General features: G+C 43.5%; 1 protein-coding gene across 1 annotated transcript in view; it reads right to left on the reverse strand.

Moving 5' to 3' along the window:
* DNAH12 (dynein axonemal heavy chain 12) overlaps positions 1–27,293 on the reverse strand; it is a 292,017-nt gene that overhangs the window by 228,442 nt on the left and 36,282 nt on the right. Inside the window, exons 7-13 of the mRNA XM_061618291.1 lie at positions 25,610–25,768; positions 23,953–24,148; positions 21,629–21,817; positions 13,957–14,113; positions 13,765–13,856; positions 11,283–11,461; positions 2,011–2,146 (exon numbers count right to left, since the gene is read on the reverse strand). Of these exons, the coding sequence (XP_061474275.1) occupies positions 2,011–2,146; positions 11,283–11,461; positions 13,765–13,856; positions 13,957–14,113; positions 21,629–21,817; positions 23,953–24,148; positions 25,610–25,768 (1,108 nt within the window). The remainder of the gene's footprint in view (positions 1–2,010; positions 2,147–11,282; positions 11,462–13,764; positions 13,857–13,956; positions 14,114–21,628; positions 21,818–23,952; positions 24,149–25,609; positions 25,769–27,293) is intronic.

The raw sequence follows: 27,293 nt of genomic DNA on the forward strand, positions 1-27,293 counted from the left end.
GTGCCCGATCAGCCTCACAGCACGTCTTTCGCCACTTGTGCTCTAGCCGTCGTCCAGCCTGTTTCATTGCCCTTAGCTCACTGGTGTACCAAGGTGCAATCTGGGCTCCACAGTGCCAGAGAGGGCGCTCGGGGGCAATTGTGTTGAGAGCCCGACATGCCTCACTGTTCCACAGTGTGACAAGGGCTTCAACAGGGTCACCTGCTCTATCTACGGGGAACTCCCCCAGGGTATTCAGGAATCCAGTGGATTCCATTAGGCTCTGGGGGCGGACCATCTTAATCTGTCCACCACCCCTGCAGGAAAGGATCGGAGCCATAAGTCTAAACTTCACCAGGAAGTGATCTGACCATGACAATGGGGTGACATCCACCCCCGCTGTCTCCAGACCACCCCTTCCTCCATCTGGAGCAAAAACCAAGTCGAGGGTGTGCCCTGCCCTATGTGTTGGGCCAGTAACAAGTTGAGATAGCCCCATGGTCGTCATGGATGCCATGAAGTCCCGAGCCAGAATACTAGAGGCAGCCTCAGCATGGACATTGAAATCACCCAGCACTATCGTTCTGGGCTCCTCCAATGCCATAGCTGAGACGACCTCCACCAGCTCAGTCAGAGAAGCTGCTGGGCGGCAGGGTGGACGGTACACCAGCAGCAACCTTAGTTTACTGTCTCCTCAGCTCAACACCAGGTGCAGGCCCTCACAGCCAGCTCCAAGACAGAGTGGTTTCCTGGTGACAGAGATGGAAGTTCTGTAGACCACAGCAACTTCTCCCCCCCCCCATCCCTGCAGCCTGTGCTGGTGCTGCAGCGAGTATGCAGGTGGGCAAAGCTGGGTCAGATCACCTCCTCCAAGCTCACGCACCCAGGTCTCAGTAATACACACCAAATTGGCACCTTCATTCACAATCAAATCATGGATGAGAGTGGTCTTATGTACCGATCTGGTGTTAAACAACAACAGACACAGGCCAGTGGGCACAGCAGATGAGCAACGGGGAACCAATCCATGAGAGGAGCAGCAGCAAGGAACAAGGTGCAGATAGCCTTGCCTTTGCCTTCTCTGGTAATTCACCACCTCCCCATGGCTATATTTCCCTCTACCCGTGATCACTGAAATTGGGGAGGCATCACCCATGTTCCTCTGTACTAAAACTCCTCCTAAACACCTAATATGGGCCCAACATGAGCCCACCAACAAAGCCTGCAGGGGCGAATTATCCCAGTAGGCCTCTGCGAGGATTGGGAACAGTCACACCCATTCAAACTTTTTCACACAGGTCCCATCTACTCCCCCTCCTGTTTTACACCCAGGTAGGGCCAGCCTTCTGCCAGTTACAGACTCTCACTTTGAAGGCATCTGGCGACTTTCTCCTCTCATTCTGTTCACTGCACAGGCTCCCACCCTGTGCAGGAACTACACATGCACCACACGCCCTCCCCACCACCAATCTCCTCTAGACTGGTTTAACAGAAAACAAATTAAAAACAACAAGAAAAAGTAATAGAAGGGGGTAGCGCCCTCGCCCATGGGACTCCCTAAGGGGCTCCCCAAGGGCAGCTGGGCTTTTATGCCTCCTGGCCCAGCCAGCAGCTGTTGCAAGGGGCTGCGAGATTAACTGCAGCCTCTCTCTGGAGCAAGGGCCAAGCAGGGGGTCCCAGTCCTTGCAGCACTTACCAGGAACTTCAGCTGTCTGGACAGACAGCAGCCCAAAGGAGCTAGTAGCAAGCACCCAGATGCCAGATACTCACTCCCAGGGCAGATCTTCCTCAGTCCCCTCGTGCTGCAGCTGTTCCCATATTCACATATGTGTGAATAAACTGAAAGTAATTGTGATGCTATACAATCTGCACTTGGAAATATGCTGCAATGATTAGATGTTAATTTTTATATGTGCTGATATGGAATATGGTAAAAGCCAGCTGAAGTAAAATGAATTTTATATCAACATTTCATCTCCCATTGTGTTTTTAGTAAAAACAAAAAACTCTAAAAGTATGACAATGATTTACCTTGATCCTTTCATACAAGTTCTGGATACCAACGGTTTTAGCCTTGTCTATATATACTATACTTTCCATCATTTCTTCTGTTGTCTCAGGAGCTTTTAATGCACGTACTTTAATGGTTTCAAATTCCTTGCATATCCTAAAAAACAATTATATGTTGATATGTGCCAAAGTTTAAGAAAATTTGGCTAAGTATTGAACCATAAACCTTACTATTTATTGCTCTTGTTTCTAGACAGCTACCCAGGAAACCTCTCAAATCACTTTACAATAATAAAATACATGCAATGTTATAATAAAATCCCCAAACCAAACAAAATAATCCATACTGTGCTACAAATCTGGATAAAACAGGCCCCTCTATGTGTCATATCTTTTGGTCTTCCAGAAGTTATAAATAGTCTTTTCCAGCTTGCTAAAATTAAAAACGAGTGAGCTGACCAGGTAAGTTAATTCATGGACAAATTTCACAGCTCATTTCCTTCAGATAACAAGGGTACCAACCATTTAGGGCTTTAAAAAAAGCTCTTGAACTGTACATAGGAAACTAACTGGCAACCAGCGCACCTCTCTAAAAACTGATGTAATATGATCATTGCAAACTACCTTCCCTAGCTCCTTCCAGGAAGAAGCTGGCTTCTACATTCTGGATAATCTGTAGGATAGTTCACCACAGAGCACATTACACTGATCTAATAAGAGGGTACAGGCCATGTATCATGGAGGCAAAGTCTCCAAGGAGATTGCTCAAGTGATGCACTACAGCATGATCTTATGTATGTAAGTAAACTGAATTCAGTGGAGCTTACTCCCAGGTAAGTGTGAATGACATTGCAACCTTAATGAAGCTGGAAAAAAGCACTTGTGGTATGACTGCCACCTAGTGCTCAAGCTCCAAGAATTCAGGAATATTGATAAGCAGTGAAACTAACTCTTTTAGAAGCAATGCAATCGCATTCAGGATAAGCCATCCAGTATGGAAGGCAGGTTTGGCAGAGCTATTCATCTCCACCCAGCTTGCATTTAAATAGCTTTAATAGTCAATCCCAGTGACACATTTACTTGCACATTGCTGCACCAGTTTCAAGACACAGGGTTACTTCCATAATCCATAGGAAGTGGTTCCATGACCTGCCTTAGGCCAAGTAGCCCTGCCCTTAACATACTTTTCCATCTCAAAAAGCTATTTGCATGGTCTGTTGCACTTTGTAAAAATTGGTTGTTGTTTTGCTTATAGAATTCTGTTTATTTACAGACTGATTCATTTTCAGCACTTGCATCCTGTCTTTCAGGGCTAAGCCTCCCAAGGGGGCTCACAACAATTGAAAGCACAAATTGCTATTTATAAAATTACAATCCATAAAACAGACCATTTGTCTCACCTGAAGGGTGGCTTTCCCAGGTATCATGCCATCATATGGGTTATAGCGCCTCCTAACATCCGAAGGCCAGAATGCACAGGAGTCAAGACCCGAGGTACTCCTTCTGGTCCCACTCCAGTTCATTCAAGACGAGGCCGAAGTGAGACATCTGGAGAGCAGTCATAACAGACCAGACAGAACAGTAGAGAAAAAAGCAACTGCACAAACAAAGGAGCAACACAGCTAGAACACATATACACTGGTCTTGACTCATTAACACAATATTAACTTATTGACACTGAAGGAACCTTACCACTAAATACATGTGTGAACAAGTGATAAAGTATAAAACACCCAGGCAGCCTCCATCAGGGAGGGCCATAATGGCATGATACCTGGGAAAACCACCCTTCAGATAAAATCAATGGTCTGTTTTCCCCAGGTAGCATGCCATCATGTGGGATGTACCAAAGCATCCCTAGTAGGGAGGGGCAACGCACTGCCTAAACATGAGAGACAACCTGCTGCAGAACACGCCTCCCGAAAGAAGCATCAGCAGAGGCATAGAGGTCTATCTTATAGTGCCTGATGAATGAGTCTGGAGTAGACTATACCGCCACCCTGCAAGTATCTGCAAGAGGTGCATTGGTTGTGAATGCAGCCATGGTAGCTGCAGTTCTAGCAGAGTGCACAGTAATATTGCAAGGCGCCGGCAGCTTAAGAAACTTGTAGGCCAGGGCAATGCAGGTGCACAACCAACAAGATAAAGTGGATTTCACCACTTTCGTCCCCAGGGTTCTTGGATGAAAGGACACAAACAAGGAATCAGTTAGTTGTGTACCTTGGGTACAGCAAAGGTAGACCTTGAGGGCTCTGCGGATATCAAACAAATGCCAGGCTCTTTCAAGTGGATGAACAGGATTAGGAGAAGAGGATGGCAGTACAATGTCCTGGTTACAGTGAAATGCACAGCTTACTTTGGGTTGGAAGGATGGATCCAGACGTAAAATTACTGAGTCCTTATGAAACACACAGACATGGAGGGCTGATGACAGTGCTCCCAACTCTGATACCTGTCTAGCTGAAGTGATGGCCACTAGAAAAAGGACCTTGAAAGAAAGCACCTGCAAGGGCATGGTTCTGAGGGGCTGGAATGGAGGGCGCTGCAGTGCTTGCAGCACCTTCTGTAAGCTCCAGGATGGAAAATGATGACATACTGCCGGAGTGAGCACCCCTCAAAAAATATTTAACTAGAGGGTGAGAGCCTATGGGGATACTCAACGGATTAACAGATAAAACTGAGGAGACAGTAGAAGCTTGGTGACGTAAGGTGTTGGGCTTCAGTCCCATCTTCAAACCTTTGTGGAAGAACTGTAAGACCTGTTGGACCATGGCTTTGGAGGTTTGCAGACCATGGAAAGCACACCAGCTGGAAAATGCTGACCATGTGCTCTGGTAAATTCGATTGGTGGACAGCCGTCTAGAGGCCAGGATGGTATCAACCACCTCCCACAGTAGGCTGGTGTGGATCAAATGTGTCTGCTCAAATGCCAAGCTGTCAGACTCAGCCAGTTGGGATCCAGATTCCAGATTGGTTCCTGGGATAGAAGATCTGGCCTCATGGGCAACCTCCAAGGATCTACGACTGATAAGGAGAGGAGATCTGAGAACCACGGGCAGCGTGGCCAGTACGGGGCTAGAAGAAATAATTGAGCCCATTCATGCCGAAGCTTCCATGGTGTTCTGCCTAGCAGGGCAACAGGTAGAAATGCGTATAGGATGTCATCCAGCCAAGGAGTCCAAAGAGAGTCCATAGACTCCGCCTTTGTCTCTAGAAACCTTGAGAAAAACCGGGGATGCTGAGTGCTGTGGCTCAAGGCCAACAGATCCACAGTCAGAGTGCCAAAGCTGTGCTGAAGGAGGCGAAACACTACCGGATGTAGCCTCCACTCCCCCGGAATCACTTGTTGCCTGCTTAGCCAGTCTGCAGTGACATCCAGCACGCCACTGAGGTGTTCTGTCCTCAAGGACAGCAGGGGTGTCTTGGCCTAACTGAATATCAGAGTGGCCTCCGCCTGAAGGGCTTGAGACCTGGTGCTCCCTTGCCGGTTCAAGTACAATTTCACACGTGTTGTCTGTCTGGATCAGGACATGGGAGAGAGAAGCATTGTCTGGAAGTGCTCTCAGCTCCAGGACCGCTCTCAGCTCCAGCCAGTTTATGCTGTGACTCCTCTCTGATGTGGACCAAGTGCCTTGCATAAAATGGGAGTTGCAGTGGGGCCCCCAACTGATCAGACTGGTGTCTGTTGTAATAACAGTCCTGTTCGGCTCTCAGAATGGAGCCCCCTTCTGAAGATTCCAAGTTAAAGATCACCACCGGAAGGAAGACTGCAGTGAGGGGGAAAGGCGAATCTGCCAGTGCGTGGAATTGGCAATGTCCAACTGAAATGGCAATTAGGCCCATTGGAGTGGATGAGTGTAATGTTAAGCCCAAGGGACAATATGAATGGTTGACACGAGCATGCCCAGGGCTTTCACCAGAAAAATCACATCTGCCACCAAGCGGTGCATCAGGAGCCTCGCCATATCCTTGATCGCTGAGATTCGGTCCGGCAATGGGAAGACCATGGCTTTAGCTATGTGCAGAATAGCTTCCAGGTGCTGAAGCTGTTGAATAGGAGACAGATGACTCTTTTTGAAATTCACTAAAAAGCTGTGGTCCCGCAGGGCTATGAGAGTGCAACGAACATGAATTAAAGACTGATCCATGGATTCTGCCCAAACCACTAGGATGTCCAGATATAGGCAAATGTGGACACCCTGGAGACAGAGATGAGCAACCAGGGTGACCATCACATTTGCGAACACTCTCAGAGCTGATGAAAGATCGAACGGTAGGGCTCGATATTGGAAATGGTGCTGGCCAAACGCAAACCTCAGGACGTATCTGTGGGCAGGGCAGATTGGAACATGGAGATATGCCACCTTCAAATAGATGGATGCTAGAAAGTCCCCCTCCTGTACTGTCTATAATTGAGGCTAGGGACTCTATTTTGAAGTGACAATATCAAACTTGAGGTTCACAAACTTGAGGTCTAGAACAGCTCTCCATGAGACATTTCTCTTGGGGACTACAAACAGGGACTGAGCCCTAACCTCAGGCCTGGAGTGAGTGGCAGTAGAGGGCAAGGCCAGTGACTGATGCACTGGAAGTGCTGGTGCAGGAGTCTGGTGAACAATGGAGGGCTAAACTGGAAAGCCATCAAAGTCCTCATCAGATGACATAGCTGGAGAGTGAAAGAGGGCTGTCAGTCTCTCTTGACCTGTAACAGAGGCCTCCGAACAGGTCCCCTCCACCACGGTGGTGGCTGTAGATGAGGACGCTTCCAGCAGATTTGGAAGAGACACATATCATGCCCACCTGGCAGCTACCTGAGTAGAGGAATGCTTGGTCTTGGCAACAGCCTTAGAATGATGCTTGGGGACCTTTCACTTTGATGCCTTGGACCTCATGCCGGAAGTAAGATTGGGTTGAGGCATTGTGGTGGATATGCAATGCCGCTCTGCATCAGAGAATTGATTGAGGGAATCCGCAGTTGGCATTTGGCCTGCCATGGTATGGTATACATGCACACAGTAGAGGGGTGCGGTACTAGTAGTCCAACACATGCACCAGAAGAGGGGTGCAGTGATCTCCTAGACACGCCTAGACACCCGCACACAGTAGAAGGGTGAGGTAATTTCATGCTTAGGCACACACACATAGTAGAGGGGTGCAGTGATTTCACACTTAGACACACACACACAGTAGAGGGTGAGGTGATTTCATGCTCAAACACATGCACACTATAGAGGGGTGCTGTGTTTTCACACTTAGACACATGCACACAGTAGAGGGGTGTGGTGATTTCACACTTAGGCACATGCACATAATAGAGGGGTGCAGTGATCTCAGGGGTGCAGCTAATTAGGGGCCAGCCCCCCCACAATATAGGTGCAATACAGTCCCGAGTGCACCAGTAATTATGCTTTCCTCCTCTTTTTTTATATATATAATAGAAATATATATATGTATGTATACCCTCCCAGACTTCATAGGGAGAAGACAGAGAAAGGGTAAACTAACAGAGGAGGAAAAAACCCAAAAAGTAGCAAAAAAGCCTTTAAACAAAAAGAGCAGGGAAAAAGAGTGGGAAAATTCAAGGAAAACGGCAGTTGGGAAGGCTAATGGAAGCAAGAAGCAACCAAAATGGCAGCCAGGCAAAAAAGGCAAGAAAGAACCAACTGGTCAGAGCAGCAGCCCAGAGCCCAAAAGGCTCGCCTCTGTCTCAAGTGTCAACCACCCAGAGCCACAACTGTTTACTCCAAAAGGCTTGCCTCAGCCTCAGGCAGTCAGTGTAGGCATGGGGAGGAAATACCACCAACCCCTGCGATCAGCCAGAGCTGCAGCCGTGAGCTCCAGGTGGAAAGCGCTAGCAAGTGCTAACAAGCGCAGCCTCCCCAGTGGCTGACAAGAGCCACAGACATAAGAACATAAAAAGAGCCTGCTGGATCAGGCCAGTGGCCCATTTAGTCCAGCATCCTGTTCTCACAGTGGCCAACCAGGTGCCTGGGGGAAGCCCGCAAGCAGGACCCGAGTGCAAGAACACTCTCCCCTCCTGAGGCTTCCGGCAACTGGTTTTTAGAAGCATGCTGCCTCTGACTAGGGTGGAGAGCACAGCCATCATAGCTAGTAGCCATTGATAGCCCTGTCCTCCATGAATTTGTCTAATCTTCTTTTAAAGCCATCCAAGCTGGTGGCCATTACTGCATCTTGTGGGAGCAAATTGCATAGTTTAACTATGCGCTGAGTAAAGAAGTACTTCCTTTTGTCTGCCCTGAATCTTCCAACATTCAGCTTCTTTGAATGTCCACAAGTTCTAGTATTATGAGAGAGGGAGAAGAACTTTTCTCTCTCCACTTTCTCAATGCCATGCATAATTTTATACACTTCTATCATGTCTCCTCTGACCCGCCTTTTCTCTAAACTAAAAAGCCCCAAATGCTGCAACCTTTCCTCGTAAGGGAGTTGCTCCATCCCCTTGATCATTCTGGTTGCCCTCTTCTGAACCTTTTCCAACTCTATAATATCCTTTTTGAGATGAGGTGACCAGAACTGTACACAGTATTCCAAATGCGGCCGCACCATAGATTTATACAATGGCATTATGATATCGGCTGTTTTATTTTTAATACCTTTCCTAATGATCGCTAGCATGGAATTTGCCTTTTTCACAGCTGCCGCACACTGGGTCGACATTTTCATCGTGCTGTCCACTACAACCCCGAGGTCTCTCTCCTGGTCGGTCACCGCCAGTTCAGACCCCATGACCGTATATGTGAAATTCAGATTTTTTGCTCCAATATGCATAATTTTACACTTCTTTATATTGAATTGCATTTGCCATTTTTCTGCCCATTCACTCAGTTTGGAGACGTCTTTTTGGAGCTCTTCGCAATCCCTTTTTGTTTTAACAACCCTGAACAATTTAGTGTCGTCAGCAAACTTGGCCACTTCACTGCTCACTCCTAATTCTAGGTCATTAATGAACAAGTTGAAAAGTACAGGTCCCAATACCGATCCTTGAGGGACTCCACTTTCTACAGCTCTCCATTGGGAGAACTGTCCGTTTATTCCTACTCTCTGCTTTCTGCTTCTTAACCAATTCCTTATCCACAAGAGGACCTCTCCTCTTATTCCATGACTGCTAAGCTTCCTCAGAAGTCTTTGGTGAGGTACCTTGTCAAACGCTTTTTGAAAGTCTAAGTACACTATGTCCACTGGATCACCTCTATCTATATGCTTGTTGACACTCTCAAAGAATTCTAGTAGGTTACTGAGACAGGACTTTCCCTTGCAGAAGCCATGCTGGCTCTGCTTCAGCAAGGCTTGTTCTTCTATGTGCTTAGTTAATCTAGCTTTAATAATACTTTCTACCAGTTTTCCAGGGACAGAAGTTAAGCTAACTGGCCTGTAATTTCCGGGATCCCCTCTGGATCCCTTTTTGAAGATTGGCATTACATTTGCCACTTTCCAGTCCTCAGGCACGGAGGAGGACCCGAGGGACAAGTTACATATTTTAGTTAGCAGATCAGCAATTTCACATTTGAGTTCTTTGAGAACTCTTGGGTGGATGCTATCTGGGCCCGGTGATTTGTCAGTTTTTATATTGTCCATTAAGCTTAGAACTTCCTCTCTCGTTACCACTATTTGTCTCAGTTCCTCAGAATCCCTTTCTGCAAATGTTAGCTCAGGTTCAGGGATCTGCCCTATATCTTCCACTGTGAAGACAGATGCAAAGAATTCATTTAGCTTCTCTGCAATCTCCTTATTGTTCTTTAGTACACCTTTGACTCCCTTATCATCCAAGGGTCCAATCGCCTCCCTAGATGGTCTCCTGCTTTGAATGTATTTATAGAATTTTTTGTTGTTGGTTTTTATGTTCTTAGCAATGTGCTCCTCAAATTCTTTTTTAGCATCCCTTATTGTCTTCTTGCATTTCTTTTGCCAGAGTTTGTGTTCTTTTTTATTTTCTTCATTCGGACAAGACTTCCATTTTCTGAAGGAAGACTTTTTGCCTCTAAGAGCTTCCTTGACTTTGCTGGTTAACCATGCTGGCATCTTCTTGGCCCTGGCGGTACCTTTTCTGATCTGCGGTATGCACTCCAGTTGAGCTTCTAATATAGTGTTTTTAAACAACTTCCAAGCATTTTCGAGTGATGTGACCCTCTGGACTTTGTTTTTCAGCTTTCTTTTTATGAGCTCTGGCAAGATCCACATTCCTGTGTAAGGGGGAGAAGCTTCCAAAATCCACCAGGGCTGCAGCTGAAAGCCCCACGAGGTAAGGCAACCAGCTCTATCTACTAGCATGAGGGGTCTGCGGGGCCACAGCTGTGAGCCCCAAGAAAATGGAAACCAGGGAGATCTCTGCCTGAAACTGGAGGAAACTCTATCTGCTACCTGCTAGCAAGGGAGGTCTGCGGGCTGCAGCCACAAGCCCCATGAAGGTGGAGACCAGGAGATTTGCAGAGCCACAGCTGCAAGCCCCCGTGAGGGAGGTGGGGAAGACAAACAGGTAAGACCGCGGAGCCGCAGCCATGGTCCCCATGATGTAGATAGATGGGATTTCTGCTAAGGCTTCAGCAAGACCCAAGGGGGGGGGAAGCAGTTACACACTGCAAAGCACTCCCATGCTCCTCATGCCACTTATTCCTCATACAATTTTAACACAGAGACAAAAAACTCACTACACACAGGTAAGGAGAACTGCCTTGGACAAAAGCAAGAATGGACTCAGGTGGGGGCAGAAAAAGCAGCCTGGGTCTTGACACCTGTGCATTCTTGCCTTCAGACAGTAGGAGGCGCTATAACCCATGTGATGGCACACTACCTGGGGAAAACTAAACATTTATAAGTATTATAACCAGCAGCAGTTAATACATTATAAAGCAGTTCAACGTATTCTAAATACAAAACCAAGAATGCCAGTACTGTATTTAAAATAGCAGCAGTTAAATAAGACACATTAAAATATCAATTAACAATAGAATTAGTAGTGCAATGCATTATTAATTTTTACTTGGAACTGGCACTGTAGTTCTAGCAGCCGCTGACCCTTCAGTGCATAAAGGGTAGCTCTTTATGCTGGAACAAAGATATGATGTGACCCTTGCACAAGCACTGTACATGTGCATGAGACATGAGCATATACAAGCATTATACAGCAGAGCTTAGGGTCAGGTTATCCGTGTACAGCAATAATGAATCACAAGGATTATTCTAGAAAATAATACAGAAAGGGGGAAATTAACAATGCTATGCTTATGGCAAAAACTATTTTAAGCAAGATATTATTTATAGCAAGATTTACTCACTTTTTATTTTCTAATTTGTGATTTACTGCTATTATGTCCAGTAATTTATGTGCAAGGCTTTTTGCTTTTTCACCCAAACCTTGCTTCAAGTCTTCACAGTCTAAACGCACCATGGGGAAATGAGCTAACATTGGTAAGCTCATTATTTCCTTTGCAAGATGGAAAAATTCATCTATAAACTTGAAAACAACATTGTATTTGTTTATTTCAGCTGCAGTCTTTAAAACATGTACATGCCTGAATAGGAGTGCAATCCTACACACGAGGGGTGGGGAACCTCAAGCCTGGGGCCAAATATGACCCTCAAGGTCTCTCTAACCAGCTCTCAGGACTCTCCCAGGACCACACTTCCCACTGACCTTACTCCATATCCTTCTTTAGTGTTTATGCCTGGCTGGAACAGATCCTTGAACTGTGATAATGCCTCTTGCTTGTCTGGATGGATTTTTCCATGACTAGCATGTAGTGTATTATACGAAAGTAAGAGTCACATCTGTTGCTCCACCCACCCACCACTGGCATGCAGTCCCTGGAGGACTGTCCACAAGAGAACGCAACTATTAGAATGAAAGAGGTTCCCCATTTCTGCTGTGGTGCTTATCTATGATCAGACACGTAGAGGATTGCACTGTTAGAGAACTAAGCGTTTAACTGGCTAGATTTATTTAAAACATTTTAATAAATTAATTTGTTGCCAGTTATAATCTGAGTAGCTTTAAAAAAAATAACTTACAAAAACCATGGGTGGCAGGTGCAGCCTTAGAAGAAGCATTCTACTTTCTCTTATGGATAAAGGCAGAAAGCCTGTTCTGAGATGGTACCTGCTATGGCACATGTATGTGTGATTTAAAAACAGTGTATGCTTCCCTACCCCGCAAAATATAAAACCCCTTTTATTTATTGATATACAAACACTTGTACATTTAACTGAACATAAAATTAATCAGCTAAGATTTCAGGGTGACAACCCTACATTGAATATAACATTTAAAAATAATTCAGCCACAAATACATTAGTTGCCAAATATTGGAAAAAAACTTAATTACCACCTATAGAAGATGTATGGCTTGTGGAAATATGGGATATGCTAGTATGATGCTACCTCATCCAGAAAGCAGCCACAGTCCATTTTTTTGTTTTTGTTTTAGTTCCTTACTTCCTTAGCCTACTAACCTGGCTTCACCCTCCTTATATTACCTACAGGGGTCAATCAACAGAAGTTGTGGCAGTGGTGTCAGCTTTCTTCTTTCCAAATTCAGCCAGTTCTGTATTGTCTCTCTGGTTCCCGTTCAATCTTCATTTTGGACCCTGAGGCCCAACTCACTTTCTTCTTCTCTAACAACGCTTCTACACAAGTTTTGCTACTTAGTGATTGTGACATTCAGGCTGACTGTACCTGTGGTCCTGCTGCCTCACTTCCTCTCTCCCCAACCTCCTCTTTCAATCTCTAGCTTTGGATGGACTTTTTAATGCACTGCCTTGGGCACTCTCCTTAAAAATATATATTTAAAAGATGCACTGTACAATTAAAATATCATTTTCTACAATAAAATGCTTATTCCCAAGTAAATGTATTTAGCATCAGAGCAATAGAAGCAAACACCATTTTATTTCTGTAGTCATGATGATGCTGTGATTTAAGTGAGTTTTTAAAATGCACGCTTTTTTAAAAATCAGGATTAGCAAACAATTTTTGGGATTTTGCTCTGACACATCGGAATGTAAAAGCAGTTGTGAAGCATGAAATAGGACTGGGGGGAGAAGATAAATGTCAATTACTTGCTTCACAACTTAAGTCACACACATGGCTGTCTAAAGGGGCAGGGCATAAGACCACTAACAGAGCAATTCAACTCAGGAGTAGCTGGTGGAGGAGGGGCTGGCGGAGGAGGAGCCAGTGGAAAGCCTTGGGGCATCCACTTGCCACTTGGGAGCTGGCGGCCCGGCTGAACACAGGTTCTATTGGGAACTGCATGCAGAAACCAGAAGGGAAGAGCTGGTTCCCATGAACAGGCCTAACAGGGAGTCAGTGCTCCCCGTAGACCACCATGAGAATAATTTTACCACACCAGCCTTTTTGCCAGCAGAACATCGGGCCAAACTGGGACCCATGGGAGTGCTCCGAGGACAGGATGCTGCGTAAGTCCCCCCCGTAGCTCCTCCCCACCACACCCTGTTTTTAGGGCTACCACCAGCTTCTGCCAGCTCTCTGTCCATCAGGCTGGCAGTCCCTAGTGGACCCCTGGCGGTGCCAGCAGACTCCTGATGCTGCTGCTGCTCAGACAGAATGGGGGGCTTCTGCTGGCGGAGCTCACCCGGTGCCAGGAGCCAGCCTGCCAGCTCAGCTGGGGTTGCACCACATCCAACTCCCCCCAGCCTGGCGTAAACTCAAGTTGGATTGCTCCCTAAGTCTAGGGTTGAAAATTTCCTAACTGCAGCATTGCAAGCTGGATTTAGTAGTAAGTTATATATTAAAATTACCTCTGTATATTCATCAAAAGTATGTTCTTCACTTACAAATTTTCTTATACGGTCATCTGCAGCACCATCTACTAGCCAGCCATATTTCTCAACTGCAAGGCAATAACCAGAATAAAAGTTCAACACTTGTATTTTCTTTGCAAGGTTAAATTAAGAACATTATCTTGCAAAGCTCCACTTTAAATTGCTTACCATAAGAATCAAAATGTGCTTTTGCACCTTTCAAATTCTCATTAATTGCACTCCTCAGTTCAGAGTTTGCCCATTTTATAACATGCTCAGGAAGTTCAGTATCAATAGTTGTAATTGTGGTCCCACCTGCTAGCCAAGAATGTACTGTCTGGACATTCTGTTCAAAACACAAAAGAATTACTCATGGCCTCTGTGTAACTGTTTAATAATAATTAACAAGTAACAGCATACACATTTATCAGAGATCTTTTTTTAAAATTGAAGGGAAAAAACAACTTTTATGGAATTTTTACATCATTTTGCACTGATCAACATTAATTTAATATGCACTTATCTGCATGCTGCTTATTTTTATGAAATTCTTCGCTAGCTCTTTGCAATTTGTTTTGGATCTGACTCTGCTCAACTATTTTGCTTCATCTGGATTCTACCATCACACTCTGGGTGCTTCCAGATGACAGCTTTATATCGCAAATCAGCTGTTCAGATTTGGTTTTTATGTGTGTGAGAGATTTACATGTTAGATTCCATACATTCTGTTGAATATTTGCTGCCATCCAACCATTTGCTGCCCACACTGGTGGGTGGAGCTTGATGGAATGTGTCTGGGCTGTGTGGTTTTGTCTCTCCCCTCAATCACTCCTGCCCCAAAGTATAACCAACTGTAGCTTAACATTATGCATATAACAAGTATAAAAAGTATTTTCTATCATCTATATCTTTTATACTTTTTATATGCATAATGTTGAGCTATAGTTAGCTGTATTTGTTCTCTGCTTTGTAGGTCACACTTATTGTTTACAGGATCTAGGAATGCTAAAGAAGCACAACAGCATTTAACTGATAAAAATTTACAGTTCCTACTGAAGAAGACCTGTATAGGTTGAAATGCGTTTGAGATATGTTCAGCACAATGACATTTTATTGTTATATATGATAGTTTTATACATGGTTTTATGAATGCTGGCCATTTTATGTATATTAAATTTATATTTGTTAGAAATCCCTAGTACAAGGTATTCTATTGATACATACGGAAGTTTTTAATTATGTCTTATGACTGATAGCCATTTCAAAAAGAATAAAATTATATGCAATGTTTGAATAGATAGATCATCTAACCCAACTGAATTCTTCTAGCTATGAAGGATCCCTCTGACATGGGGGTGGTTTTTCAGGGGAATTGCTGCTCCATGAGGAAGCTTTCAAGCCTCCACGTTAGAAGATAGAAAGAACCATTGTCCTTAATTGAAAGCTCTTTCTCAGAAGTATTGAACACAGGACATGGTGGGTTACACCGCCCGCCCCCTTGTGGCTGGAAACAGGAAACACAGACTTGGTCTTTGTCCGTTGGACACGACTGCCTTCATTCAGTTTCATGGAGAGAAGAAGCACAAATCTTATCACACTCATGCAAGGAAATAATAACTATATGAAAATTAACAAAGAAGCAATACTCAATATAGAAATAAATATTACTACCTTCAGAATGCAGTTCAATAATTTCACCCAGCCATGAGAGGGCCCATGTCCTATGTTCAACATCTCTGAGAAACATCTTTCAGGTAAAGGCAATGATCCCTTCTACAAAGGTAGACATGGTGGTATGTACATGACATGGGGGTATGTATTAAAGCTTATACCTCCCAGGAGTGTTTTACTGTTGTATGTCTCAATCATAACACTTGATGGAGAACCTGAATGCTGACTCTGCAGAAGCATATTTATTAGGTAATGTTTTATAAATGCTATTGGTGTTGCCCATGCTGCAGCTCTGCACACCTTGTGAAGACGCACATTTTTAAAATGCTGACAAAGTAGATGCAGCTCTTGTTGAATGTGCTACTACATGTTTTGGCACTGACAACCATGGTGATTCATATGCTAAATTTATACATCCACCTTGGTAGCATGGAGCTTGACACTTTCTTTCCCGAAGCTATTTGGTTAAAGGATACAAACAGAAGTAATGTTTGCCTTATTGGTTTCATTCTGATATATGCTTTCAGTGCCCTCCTCACATCCAAAGTGTGTCATGCCTTTTCTTTTGGATGTGATGGTGAAAGGCAAAAAGTTGGCAATATCGGCTCCTGTTGTCATTGAAAAAATGAGTTCATTTTTGGTATATGAGAAGGATTACTTCTTAACACTATTCTGTCTGAGTGGAACACACAAATACTTTGCAACTGACAGGGCTGGATCAGACACTGTTCTGGCTGTTGTTATTGCCACCAGAAAAAGTATCTGGTACAATAACACTCTCAAAGATACTTTACTCAATGGCTCAAAAGGAGGTTTTTGCAATGCTTGAAGGACTTTGTGAAGATCCAAGTTGGAAATCTGTGGACTAATGGAGGACACTACTCTCAAATCTTTTAACTAATGGATGGGAACACAACAATTGAGTTGATGATAGACTTAAAACTGATGAAATTGCTGATGCCTGATGTTTTAGTGTTGCTGGTCTTAGACCCATGGACAGTCTACTTTGAAGAAAATCCAATAGGACTTTTACTGAAACATTCACAATATCTAAATGCCAAGCAGATAACCAACAACCAAATGTTCTCCATGTTGCCTGATATATTTGTGTAGTTGAAGGTTGATATGATGCCAACAAGGTATTTATCACTTGCTCCAAAGAGCCTGCCAATGTCAGTTTGTCCCGCTCAGTCACCAGGCAGTGAGTTGAAACCACTATGGATGTGAATGGATCACTGGACCTTGGGTTAACAGATCTGGCTTGTATGGAATTCTCCAAGGGGGCTGCACTGTCATGTGCAGAATCTCTGACATCCACAACCTTCTTGGCCAAAATGGTGCTACTAAGATAAACCTGTGCCCTTTCCACTCTGATCTTTCTTAACAGTCTTGAAATCACTGGAATTGGTGGGAACACATGCAGGAGCTGATGTGGCCACTGCACCAAGAACACATCCACTGCCTTCGCCTGCAGACATTGATACACTGAGTAGAACCTAAGAGTCTGCCAACTCTGGAGAGATGCAAATACATCTAGATGTAGGCGGCCGAAAATCATCTGAAGTTGATGGAACACATCTGTTGCCAATTTCCATTCTCCTGCATTCACCTGCCACATGTTCAGCCAACCGGCCTGCAGATTCAGGTCACCTTTTATGTGCTCTGCTATTAATGACTCCAGATGTATTTCCACCCAGTTCATTAGAAGAGCTTTCTCCTCCTGTAGGCTACTTGAACAAGTCCCTCCTTGCCTGTACACATGTGCTTTGATAGTTGTGTTGTTGGTATGCAGAAGCACATGAGGTAGGGAAAACATCAATGAGGATAGCAAAATGATAACAGATGACAAAGAAAAGGCAGGAGTGCTCAATTCCTACTTTGGCTCAGACTTGTCTCTAATGAGGGTCTATGACCCTCCTGGGAGATGTGAAATTGAAGGGCAGGATTGCAGCTTGAGATTGATAGACAAATGGCCAAGGAATACCTAATCATTTTGAACAAGTTCAAATCTGCAGGGCCTGATGAACTACTTCCTAGAGTATTGAAGGAACTGGCTGAAGAATTCTCGGAACCAATGTCTATTATATTTGTGAAATTGTGGAGGATGGGCAAAGTGCCAGATGACTGGAGGAGGGCTAACGCTGTTCCTATCTGCAAAAAGGGCAGAAAGGAGGAACCTGAGAACTACAGACCAGTCAGCCTGACATCAAACCCTGGGAAAATTCTGGAGTAGATTATGGTCAATCTGTAAGCACCTTGAAAACAAACAGTGATTACTAAAGCCAACACAGATTTATCAAGAATAAATCTTGCCAGACGAATCTTATTTTACTTTTTGATCAGGTAACCTCCTTGGTAGACTGTGGGAATGCTGTGGACTTAATATATTTCGACTTCAGCAAAGCTTTTGATAAAGTGCCCCATGATATTCTGATTAGAAAGCTAGCTGAATGTGAGCTGGATGGAACAACTACCAAGTGGATCAATGGTTCCTTCTCAAACTAGGGAGAGGTAATGATCAGGATGCCGCAGGACTCAGTCCTGGGCCCAGTGCTCTTCAACATTTTTATTAATGACTTGAATGAGGTGGTGCAGGGAATGCTTATCAGATTTGCAAATGATACAAAATTGGGAGGAATAGGTAATACTTTGGAAGACAGAAACAAAATTCAAAAGGATCTTGATAGGCTGAAGCATTGGGCTGAAGACAACAGAATGAAATTTAACAGGGCAAAGTTCTATATCTAGGAAGAAGAAACCAAATGCACAGTTATAAGATGAGGGATACTTGGCTCCACATGCAAGAAGGATCTTGGGATTGTTGTTGATCACAAGTTGAATACGAGCCAACAGTGTGATGTGGCCGCAAAAATGGCAAATGCTATTTTAGGCTGCATTAACAGAAGTATAGTTTCCAAATTATGTGAGGTATTGGTTCCCCTCTACTGGGCAATGGTTAGGCCCCATCTTGAGTACGGCATCCAGTTCGGGACACCACACTTTAAGAAGGATGCAGACAAACTGGAATTGGTTCAGAGGAGGGCAATGAGGATGATCAGGGGACTAGAAACAAAGCCCAATGAGGAGGGACTGAAAGAACTGGGTATGTTTAGCCTGGAGAAGACTGAGGGGAGATATGATCGCACTCTTCAAGTACGTGAAAGATTGTCACACAGAGGAGGGCCAGGAACTCTTCTTGATCATCCCAGAGTGCAGGACATGGAATAATGGGCTCAAGCTACAGGAAGCCATATTTCAGCTGAACATTAGGAAAAATTTCCTAACTGTTAGAGCAGTACGACAATGGATCCAATCACCTAGGGAGGTAATGGGCTCTCCAACACTGGAGGCATTCAAGAAGCAGCTGGACAGCTACCTGTCAGGTATGCTTTAACTTAGATTCCTGCACTGAGCAGGTAGTTGGACTTGATGCCCTTATAGGCCCCTTCCAACTCTGTTTATATGATTCTATGATCTTTGAAAATGATGCAGAGCTAACCTGGCTGCTCTGAGCTCCAACCAGTTGATGCTGTGATGCAACTTGTTGGATGACCTTACACAAACTGCCCTTGACAGGGAGCTCCCCAACCTGCCAGACTTGCGCTGTCATAACAACTGTCCTAAGATGATGTTCCAGGAGAACACCCCCAGCAAGTTCCGATTCTTGGTCAACCATCACAAGGAAAGATGCACCACTCCAGACAGTGGAACAATCAAATGCTTCCTGATTACTATGGCCTTCTGAAACATTAGCAGAGCCCATTGAAGTGGCCTGGTGTGATGTCAAGCCCATGGCAACAATTGTATTGTTGAAATCAGTAGCCCCAACACCTTGCATCTGCTGACTTTGAGTTGATCAACTGAGAGATCGTTTGTAAAATATTTGTCTCTTTTTCTGGAGACATTGAGAGCATTCCCTTCTGGGTGTCTCCATGTAAACTATTGATTTGAGTTGGCTGCAAGCTGTTTTTTTTGTAATTTACCACAAAACCTGCTTTTTCCAGGATTGTCAACGTCAACTTAATGTATCTGCTTGCTCTCTGAAGAGAGCATGAACATATGAGCAGGTTGCCCAGGTAACAGTATACAGGGAGACCCTGGAGACACAGGTATGCCACCAAGGTCACCAGGGTTTTTGTGAATATTTGAAGTGCAGAAGCTAGTCCAATAGGCATTGTCTAGTACTGAAAATGGTGATGGCTGTATGAGAAGCCTGTGATGTAGATGTATTAGCATGTGGAGGTAAACCTCCTTTAAGTCTATGGAGGCTAAAAAGTCTCCCTTATTCAAAGACTGATCAATGCCAGTCTCCATCTAGAATTTTCTATAGATCACAAATTGATTGAGATGCTTGAGGTCTAGCACCACACTCTAAGAGCCATTTTTCTTTGGGACCACAAAGAATATTGAATAAATACTTGAGTAAACCTTCCTGGAGGGACTGGTTCTATCATCCCTATCTCCAGAAGGTGATGAATAGCCTCTCTATTAACTTTTTTTGAGACTTGGATACTGGAAATAGAATAAAGTGATGAGGTGGTTGGGACCTCAGTTCCACAAATAATCCATGTTATAACAAGTTCAAAACCCATTTGTCGGTAGTGAAAGTCCTCCATATTTGATGACAGTGCTGCAGATGACCGTCCTACTGGTTGTGGTTTGGTGTTAGAATTGAGAAGGGAGACAGCTCTTCAACGCGCACTTCAGGGGGCATATTCCAAGCAGGACTTAACAGCTCCAACATTGCCTGGCACTTTGGGGCAGTGGGCCTCTTACTGATTTTATCCATGTAATGCTTCAAAGTGTCCCTCCTGCTCCCCAACGCATAGCAGTGTAGATGGAAGATAAGAAAAGAAGAGGAATGAGCTAGTACTGTGAGAGAAATTGCTGCAGAACAGACTGAAGAAAAACTTTCACACAGAGACAGAGGGAGCTAATACTCTGAGGGAAATTCTCACAGAAAAGACGGTGGGGAAACTTTCACACACACAAACTAAGAGGGAAACCACACAGTTATTTTCTGTTTTAGGATACTCAGTAGAGAAAGTTCACATGAAGTAAACAAACACACAGTAGCAGAAAGATTTGCCAGCAGTAGTAAAAGTAATCAAGACTCAAACTCTCAACAGTGACAAAGACCACTCTTACACACACAATCACATACACCTAAATGAAATAATAATTAGACAAGCCTGTCAGTAAGTGAGACAGATGTGGGAGTACAGAGAACATGTATGCTCTGGACAGAGACAGAAAACGGATTGAAGAGGGGCATGTCCAATGGACAAAAACCATTTCTGCGTTTCCTGTCTCCAGCTACGAGGGGCAGTATAGCCCCACCTTGTCATGTGTTCACCACATCTGGAGAACATTCACACACAGGACCTTTTTATTTGGGCTGGGTTTTATTTGAGCTGAGTTGGTGTTTAGTGTTTGATGCTCAGCAGTGAGATTAGATTTGCTCACTTTTATCTGTTTTATATTGTTATGGGTTTCCCATCAGATTTTCCAAAAGTCTTATGAATGACTAGAAAAGCCCTGAAAGGGGGATACTTGGCAACTTTGCCAGGACTATGAAGGCAGTCTTCGTAGTAATTCTGGCTCCATTAACTCTCCCCTATACAAACCCCCAATCTGTCAAAACTATACATGACACACTCATACTCCCAAGCACACCTGCATTGGTAGGAATGATTAAAACAAATCAGGCAAGACTGAGTCTCTGATACAGACTTCTTTAAACTAAAAACTGCTCCAGTGAGAACAGATTTTGATGTTACTGGAGCCAGTCAATGTGCATAGCTGATTTTAGTAGCAAACTGACAGAATTGTTTTCTCCTACACTAACTCTTGACAGTAAGAGCTACGTCTGACCAGATTGTTTCCAAAGTGGCTCCACCATCCAAATAATGTGTATCTATATGCAGTAAATTAGGGTGAGTGGCACAGGCATTAGCAGTCTCTTATTTGTCTATTTGGAATTATAACTATTAGGTCAAATAAATCTTTTTGATTTCAATAGCATATAGTTGTATAAGACTTTTTAAAGCTAGCATGTAAGCTTTAGAATTGTCTATATCTGACCTGAAGATTTAACTGAAATATATGGGACATTAGGAGTAAGGTGTTATTTAACATCTAACATTCTTATGCAATTTATGAGATAAAGTATGAACAGACTAAATTGAACCTGCAGAGTCTGTGCAATCAAAATAACTATAAACAAAATTGCATCCTCCAGATCTTGAAAGCTTGGATAGAAGTCCATTTTCTCATCATCAAAAGTCAGCTCCATCTTAAACAAAGGCAGCTTTCTTTGGTCATTGATATCAAATAGTTGCACATAAGCCTCCACAGTTCTTTTCAATAACTCCTTCAGCTAAAAAAAAAAAAAAAAGTTTCACAACATGTGACCAAAAAACCACCAAAACTAACCCCACCCCTGATCACAGCAAACCCATACATACATGCATTTTAGGGACATTTATGGCCATTTTCTACTATCCTAGGCTTAAAATTTCTTTCCCTAACATACTTCTAGTTCAATACAGAGAATTTCAAATTACATAAAAATGCAAATTCTGAAATTTTGAATAAAGCATGAAAGTTTAGAGCACGAGCAACAGGAACCATCCCTACCACCCTGGTGGGTGCTGCTATGCCCATAGGAGAGGATTACTTTAGGGCTCAATGGAGCTAACTTCCCTTCCTCTAGCAGGTACGCAGCCTGCAAATTATGTCTGCCTCAGGGCCTTCATTGGTGCAGAATTGTATTTATTAATTTAAACCATTTATAACCTGCCAATCTTCTGAAACACTCAGAGCTCAAATTAACTAAAACACTTATTTGTTTTATGAGATATACTCACAACCACACCTTAATTGTATACAGTAATACCTCAGTTAACAAAGTACAGTAGGGTCCCACTTTTCAGCACCCCGCTTGTTGGTGTTCCGCTAATACGGCAGCGCCAGTGGAGCAATCAGCTGTAGCATGAGGAGCTCCAGCCGCCACGCTCCAGCTGACAGCAATCAGCTGTACCGCAAGAACTTCCTGTGCTACAACTGATCACGCACTACAGCTGATTGCTATCATCTGGAGAGCGGCAGCTGGAGCTCCCCGCACTACAGCTGATCGCTATCAGCTGGAGCACAGTGGCTGGAATACAGTAGGTCCCCACTTTCTGGCGGTTTTCGCTTTTCGGCAGGGGCCTGGAAAGTAACCTGCCATATGAGTGGGGCCCTACTGTAGATGCGTTCTAGGACATTACTTCTTGAACAGAAACTTTGGTCCCAGAGGTAGGAATTGTTGGAATGTATGAGGTTCAACTCCAACTTGGTGGGTTCAGGCTGCATGGGTTAATAAGGGTAGCTAGAGAGATAGACCTCTTGCTGGTTGAGGCTATACCTATCTCTTTGATCCTGCCTTCTCTTCCCTTCCTGCTAGACTGATAAGCAAAGGAATGTTGAATCCCAGTTCCTTCCCACCTTCCCAAGTCAGTGTTCTCTTTCTCTCGAGAGGGCAGCAGACATCTTCTCTTTGTCTCTCCTCTCAACCAGGATGAGAGCTGCACTGGGACCAGTGCAGACTGCTCCAACATAGTCAGTTAAGCTAGATATAGAACTCTTTCCTATCAAGCATGTACTTCCAGAATAAAGTAGTTGTTTCTTATTTTAAAGCTCTGACTAATTTGCAGGGAAGGTAGAATCTTAGCAAAGATTCAAACACACACACATCTCGCTCAATACTCTCCGTTCCGCAGCGCTAATCATCTCAATAGAGAGAAATTCCAACAGGAATAACATGGAAAGAATAGCAATAAGTTCCTACACCCGCTCATAGATGATGGAGGCAGCTCCAACAGGGGCTTTAAAGGGTGTCTATCCGGCACCCACCTCCTCCTCCTCTTTCCCCTCTCCTCCTCCTCCTCCTCTGATTCATATTGCTTCCTTCCCCCGAGCCCTGGGAGGACGCAAGAGATCTCTTCAATGCAAAGCAAACACACAGGCTTGTCAGTTTCACCCCAGCAAAGCAAACACACAGGTTTCTCAGTTTATTGGTAGTAAAGCAAAGACACAGGCTACTCAGTTTCACCTTAAAGCAAAGGAACAGGCTTAAAAAATTATCTATAGCAAAACCAGTTTCACCTTTTAAAAAAGCCTTTGTTAAAAAGAGCTTAGTTCCTAGAGGATTCGTTAACTGAGGTATTACTGTAGTTAAATATCATGCTCTCTTATGAGCAACTTAAAAAAACCCCTAAAATTAATCTCCAATTTTTTGTGAACATTTAATATGATCAGTAACATAAACGAAATCCAATCCATTGATTTCTTGCAGGTACAGAATTTCGGATTCATACACAAAGCCCTACTTCTCCACAACAGCTTTCCCATTCATTTCAACAAAGGTGGCCAGAGTTACTCGTCCGTTGAAATGAATGAGGATGCACTTGGGCACACCTGGGACTCTGGACAGGGCAAGCATCCATCACTCACTTAAACAATTAGCTATACCTGATTAGACATAAGTGTAGCCACACAGTTATAGAAAGAATCAACTTTGTCGGACTTTACACCTTCCAACGCTTCTTTTCTAGTGAAGAGGTTGATAACCCTTGGGTACCATGAGTTTAATATTCTTTCTTCAGTTTTTAAGCAGTTTATAGACACATCATTTTGAAGTGATTCATACTCAAGTGGGCCTCTTGACCTATGTATCAATAAAATAAGAGTGATCTAAAAAGTGAACCTGCATTAAAACAAAGCCAATTGCACAAGCAAAAAAAGTGATCAGTATACAAAATAAAATATACCATTTTAATATGTATGTGTTAAAACACTGACCCCATCTATTTATCAAGAGTCTTAAACACATTGTTGCACATGCACCGTGCGTGTGCGCGCACACACACACACACACACACACACACACACACACAGGACCTGCAACAAAATGTTGCAATATGACAGGCTGTTCAGAGTTCCAGCCAGTCAGTGATGCCCTTTTCAAGGATGCTTCATTCCATCCCCCATTCCTCTCCAGTTTTCTCTCACCCTCACACAGCCATCATTCCATCCCTCCTATGATCAGCACTCATAGGATTTTTCTGGGTTTCCTTTGCATGTAGGATTTTTTCCCCCTAAAGATTTTTTTTTGGACTTCTGAAAACTTTAGAGCAGGGGCTCCCAAACTGAGCTTCATTTGTGTGGTCCATGATGTGTCTGTAAAAAGCATCATGTAAAATCAAACACCACCCAGCACAGTGCATTACAATTACTACAACAGGCAGAAAAATCATTAAGTAGTCTGCCAAGACCCTCAGCAGTTTTCAAGTGGTCCATGGGCATTCAGCCCCTTATGGAAACCTCAGCCATCATCTTTATTGATGGCAACCCTGAGTGCACTGCAAAAAACAGCAGCAAGAAAGGTAGGTGAAGTGGGGGGATGGGAGGGCTGCTCGGAAGCTTCACCTGTCCTGCGATCCGCGGCTCCTGCCATGGATCACGGAAGGGGAGTGGTGGGCCCCTCAGGGGCCTCTGTAGCTCCAGGGACCCTCGGGCCAGTGCCCCACCTGGCTGCCCTTTAGAACCGGCCCTGTCCATGGGGGAAAAAGGTTTGGGAAACACTGTCTTAGAGTTCCCCAAGATGGTAAATACCTCCGTCTTTTGTATGAGTGGTGCCACTTGGGCTAAATAAGGATTCACTCTCAGAGTATGTGTTTGCCATTAATATACCGGAGATGTGGGAAACCTTTGACCCTCCAGATGTTGCTGAACTACAACTCCCATCATCCCTGGTCATTGGCCATGGTTGTTTATGCTAATAGGAACTGTAGTTGAGCAACATCTAGAGGGCCAAAGGTTCTCCACACCTGACATATAGGATAACAGGAATGGGATGTCGTAAGTACAGAAATGTGTCATTTTGGATGCCTTTATATGACTAGCATGTTAAGAAATTAGTCTGCAATCCTAAACTCACTTACTAGGAAGTAAATCTCATAAAATTCAATGGGAATTGCTTATAAGTAAACACACAAAGAATTGTGGTTTCAGTGTGACACATTAAATATTTTTTACATAAAATAGACATTTTAATAGCACATGTACCTAATCAGAATTACACATATATTCCATACGTATAATATTAATTCAACAACATAAATTTTACCTGAAACTTGACAAATCTACTATAAGTAACTTGGAAAAGGTCCTGTAACCAATCTCCAGTAAAATTCTTAGAGTTGGATGGAGGATATGTAAATTTGCAAGAATTTGTTTTCTTGCTTGCACAAAGCTTTTATGCCAAGGCCTGGAAAAGTCTAATCCTCTGGAAAAAAATAAATAAAATAAAGATATTAAACAGAGGTTCATGCATTAAAGGTTAATCAGAAGCATAAACAGATCATAGATACTTCCCTGCCTTCAAAATTTTCAATGTCTGATTTTAAGACTTCAATTTTTCAGTTTCAGAAATAATATTCATCCCTACAGAGTTATGCCTGAGACAATCAACTAAGGTTACTGCAGCTCTTTGTCATATCTGAGTTATTATATGGGTAATGTCTGTCAGCAGAAATCTTCCTCAGAGACTCAACATTCTCTGAGCCTTCTTGAAGTCCCATTTGAGAGCAGCATTCCACAGGCCACCCTGAGGAAGACAACGTGGTGTCTGAATGCGCTTCTCAGGCAAGTGCTTCATTCACCTCAGATTAGAAGCCAGAATCTCAATTCCACAATTGGCAACTCAATTTTCAAAAGACTGTATTTTCAAATCTTGGACCAATATTCTAACTAACTTTTTGCTATTTCAACTGCATATGCTTATTCAAATGGAATAATTATGTATGTTGGACTTCTATGAAGTAACACTTGAAGAATCTGGTCTATGCTTTGAGGTGATTAGTTTGTCATGTCTGAACTGGGATAAAACGCAGTTAGTTTTAACTATGGCTGAAAACATGGTTTACAATCCTGGCTAGTTCATAGTTAAAACTAACCACAGTTTCCACTGTGAACATAATGACAAACTTGGTTAGCTGAAAAAGGAAACAAATGCTTCCAATCTCTTCCTCATGGCTGTACCTGAGGAGGAGAAGGGGCGACAGGCTCATGCATATAACACTAAACTATGGATTATTTGGACTGCATATATATGTTTAGGATTGATGGAATATTCTTATAGTTTATGCCAGGTGGCAATGTTCTTATGTTTCCCCCCTTTCTTTTTGTTGTACTGTATTTGCAAAAAAAAAAGTCTTTACAACAAACAAAAACAGTGTCTTATTGTCTGAGCCAGCTCATAGTCAATGATCACCAAAATCAGTAGTTCCCAACCTTTTGAGTATGGGACCCCCTTTATAAGCTCAACAATTTTTGTGACCTCCCCATACTAATTGTAATTTTAACCTCTGTTCATTGAAAAAATGGTGCATGGCAAAATCACATTTCCAAATATACCCTTCCATAAAAGGTCCCTCCAGACAGGGAGGTGTTGCTTTCTTTCTTAATGCAAAGGTCCAATCAAATTGGTATCCCCCCCCAGTCTGAAAATGTATAGTCCAGTCTCCCAACACTAGTGGGTTAGAGTGTTGGACTAAAATCCAGGTTCAAATCCCCACCCAGTCATGAAGTCCACTGGGTGACCTTGGGCACAGTCTCTCAGCCTGACCTATTTCACAGGGTTGGTGTAAGGATAAAATGGAAAGGGGGGACTATGTGCACTACCTTGAGCAGCTTGGAGGAAAGATGGGATATAAATGCAGTAACAGTTAAATAAATAAATACATTTCAGCTGCAGCACATGGACCCCAGCCTCAGCCACCCTGCTGACCTTTTAAAAATATTATTATTAT

The sequence above is a fragment of the Rhineura floridana genome, chromosome 3 (assembly GCF_030035675.1).
Source record: "Rhineura floridana isolate rRhiFlo1 chromosome 3, rRhiFlo1.hap2, whole genome shotgun sequence".
NCBI classification, from domain to species: Eukaryota; Metazoa; Chordata; class Lepidosauria; order Squamata; family Rhineuridae; genus Rhineura; species Rhineura floridana.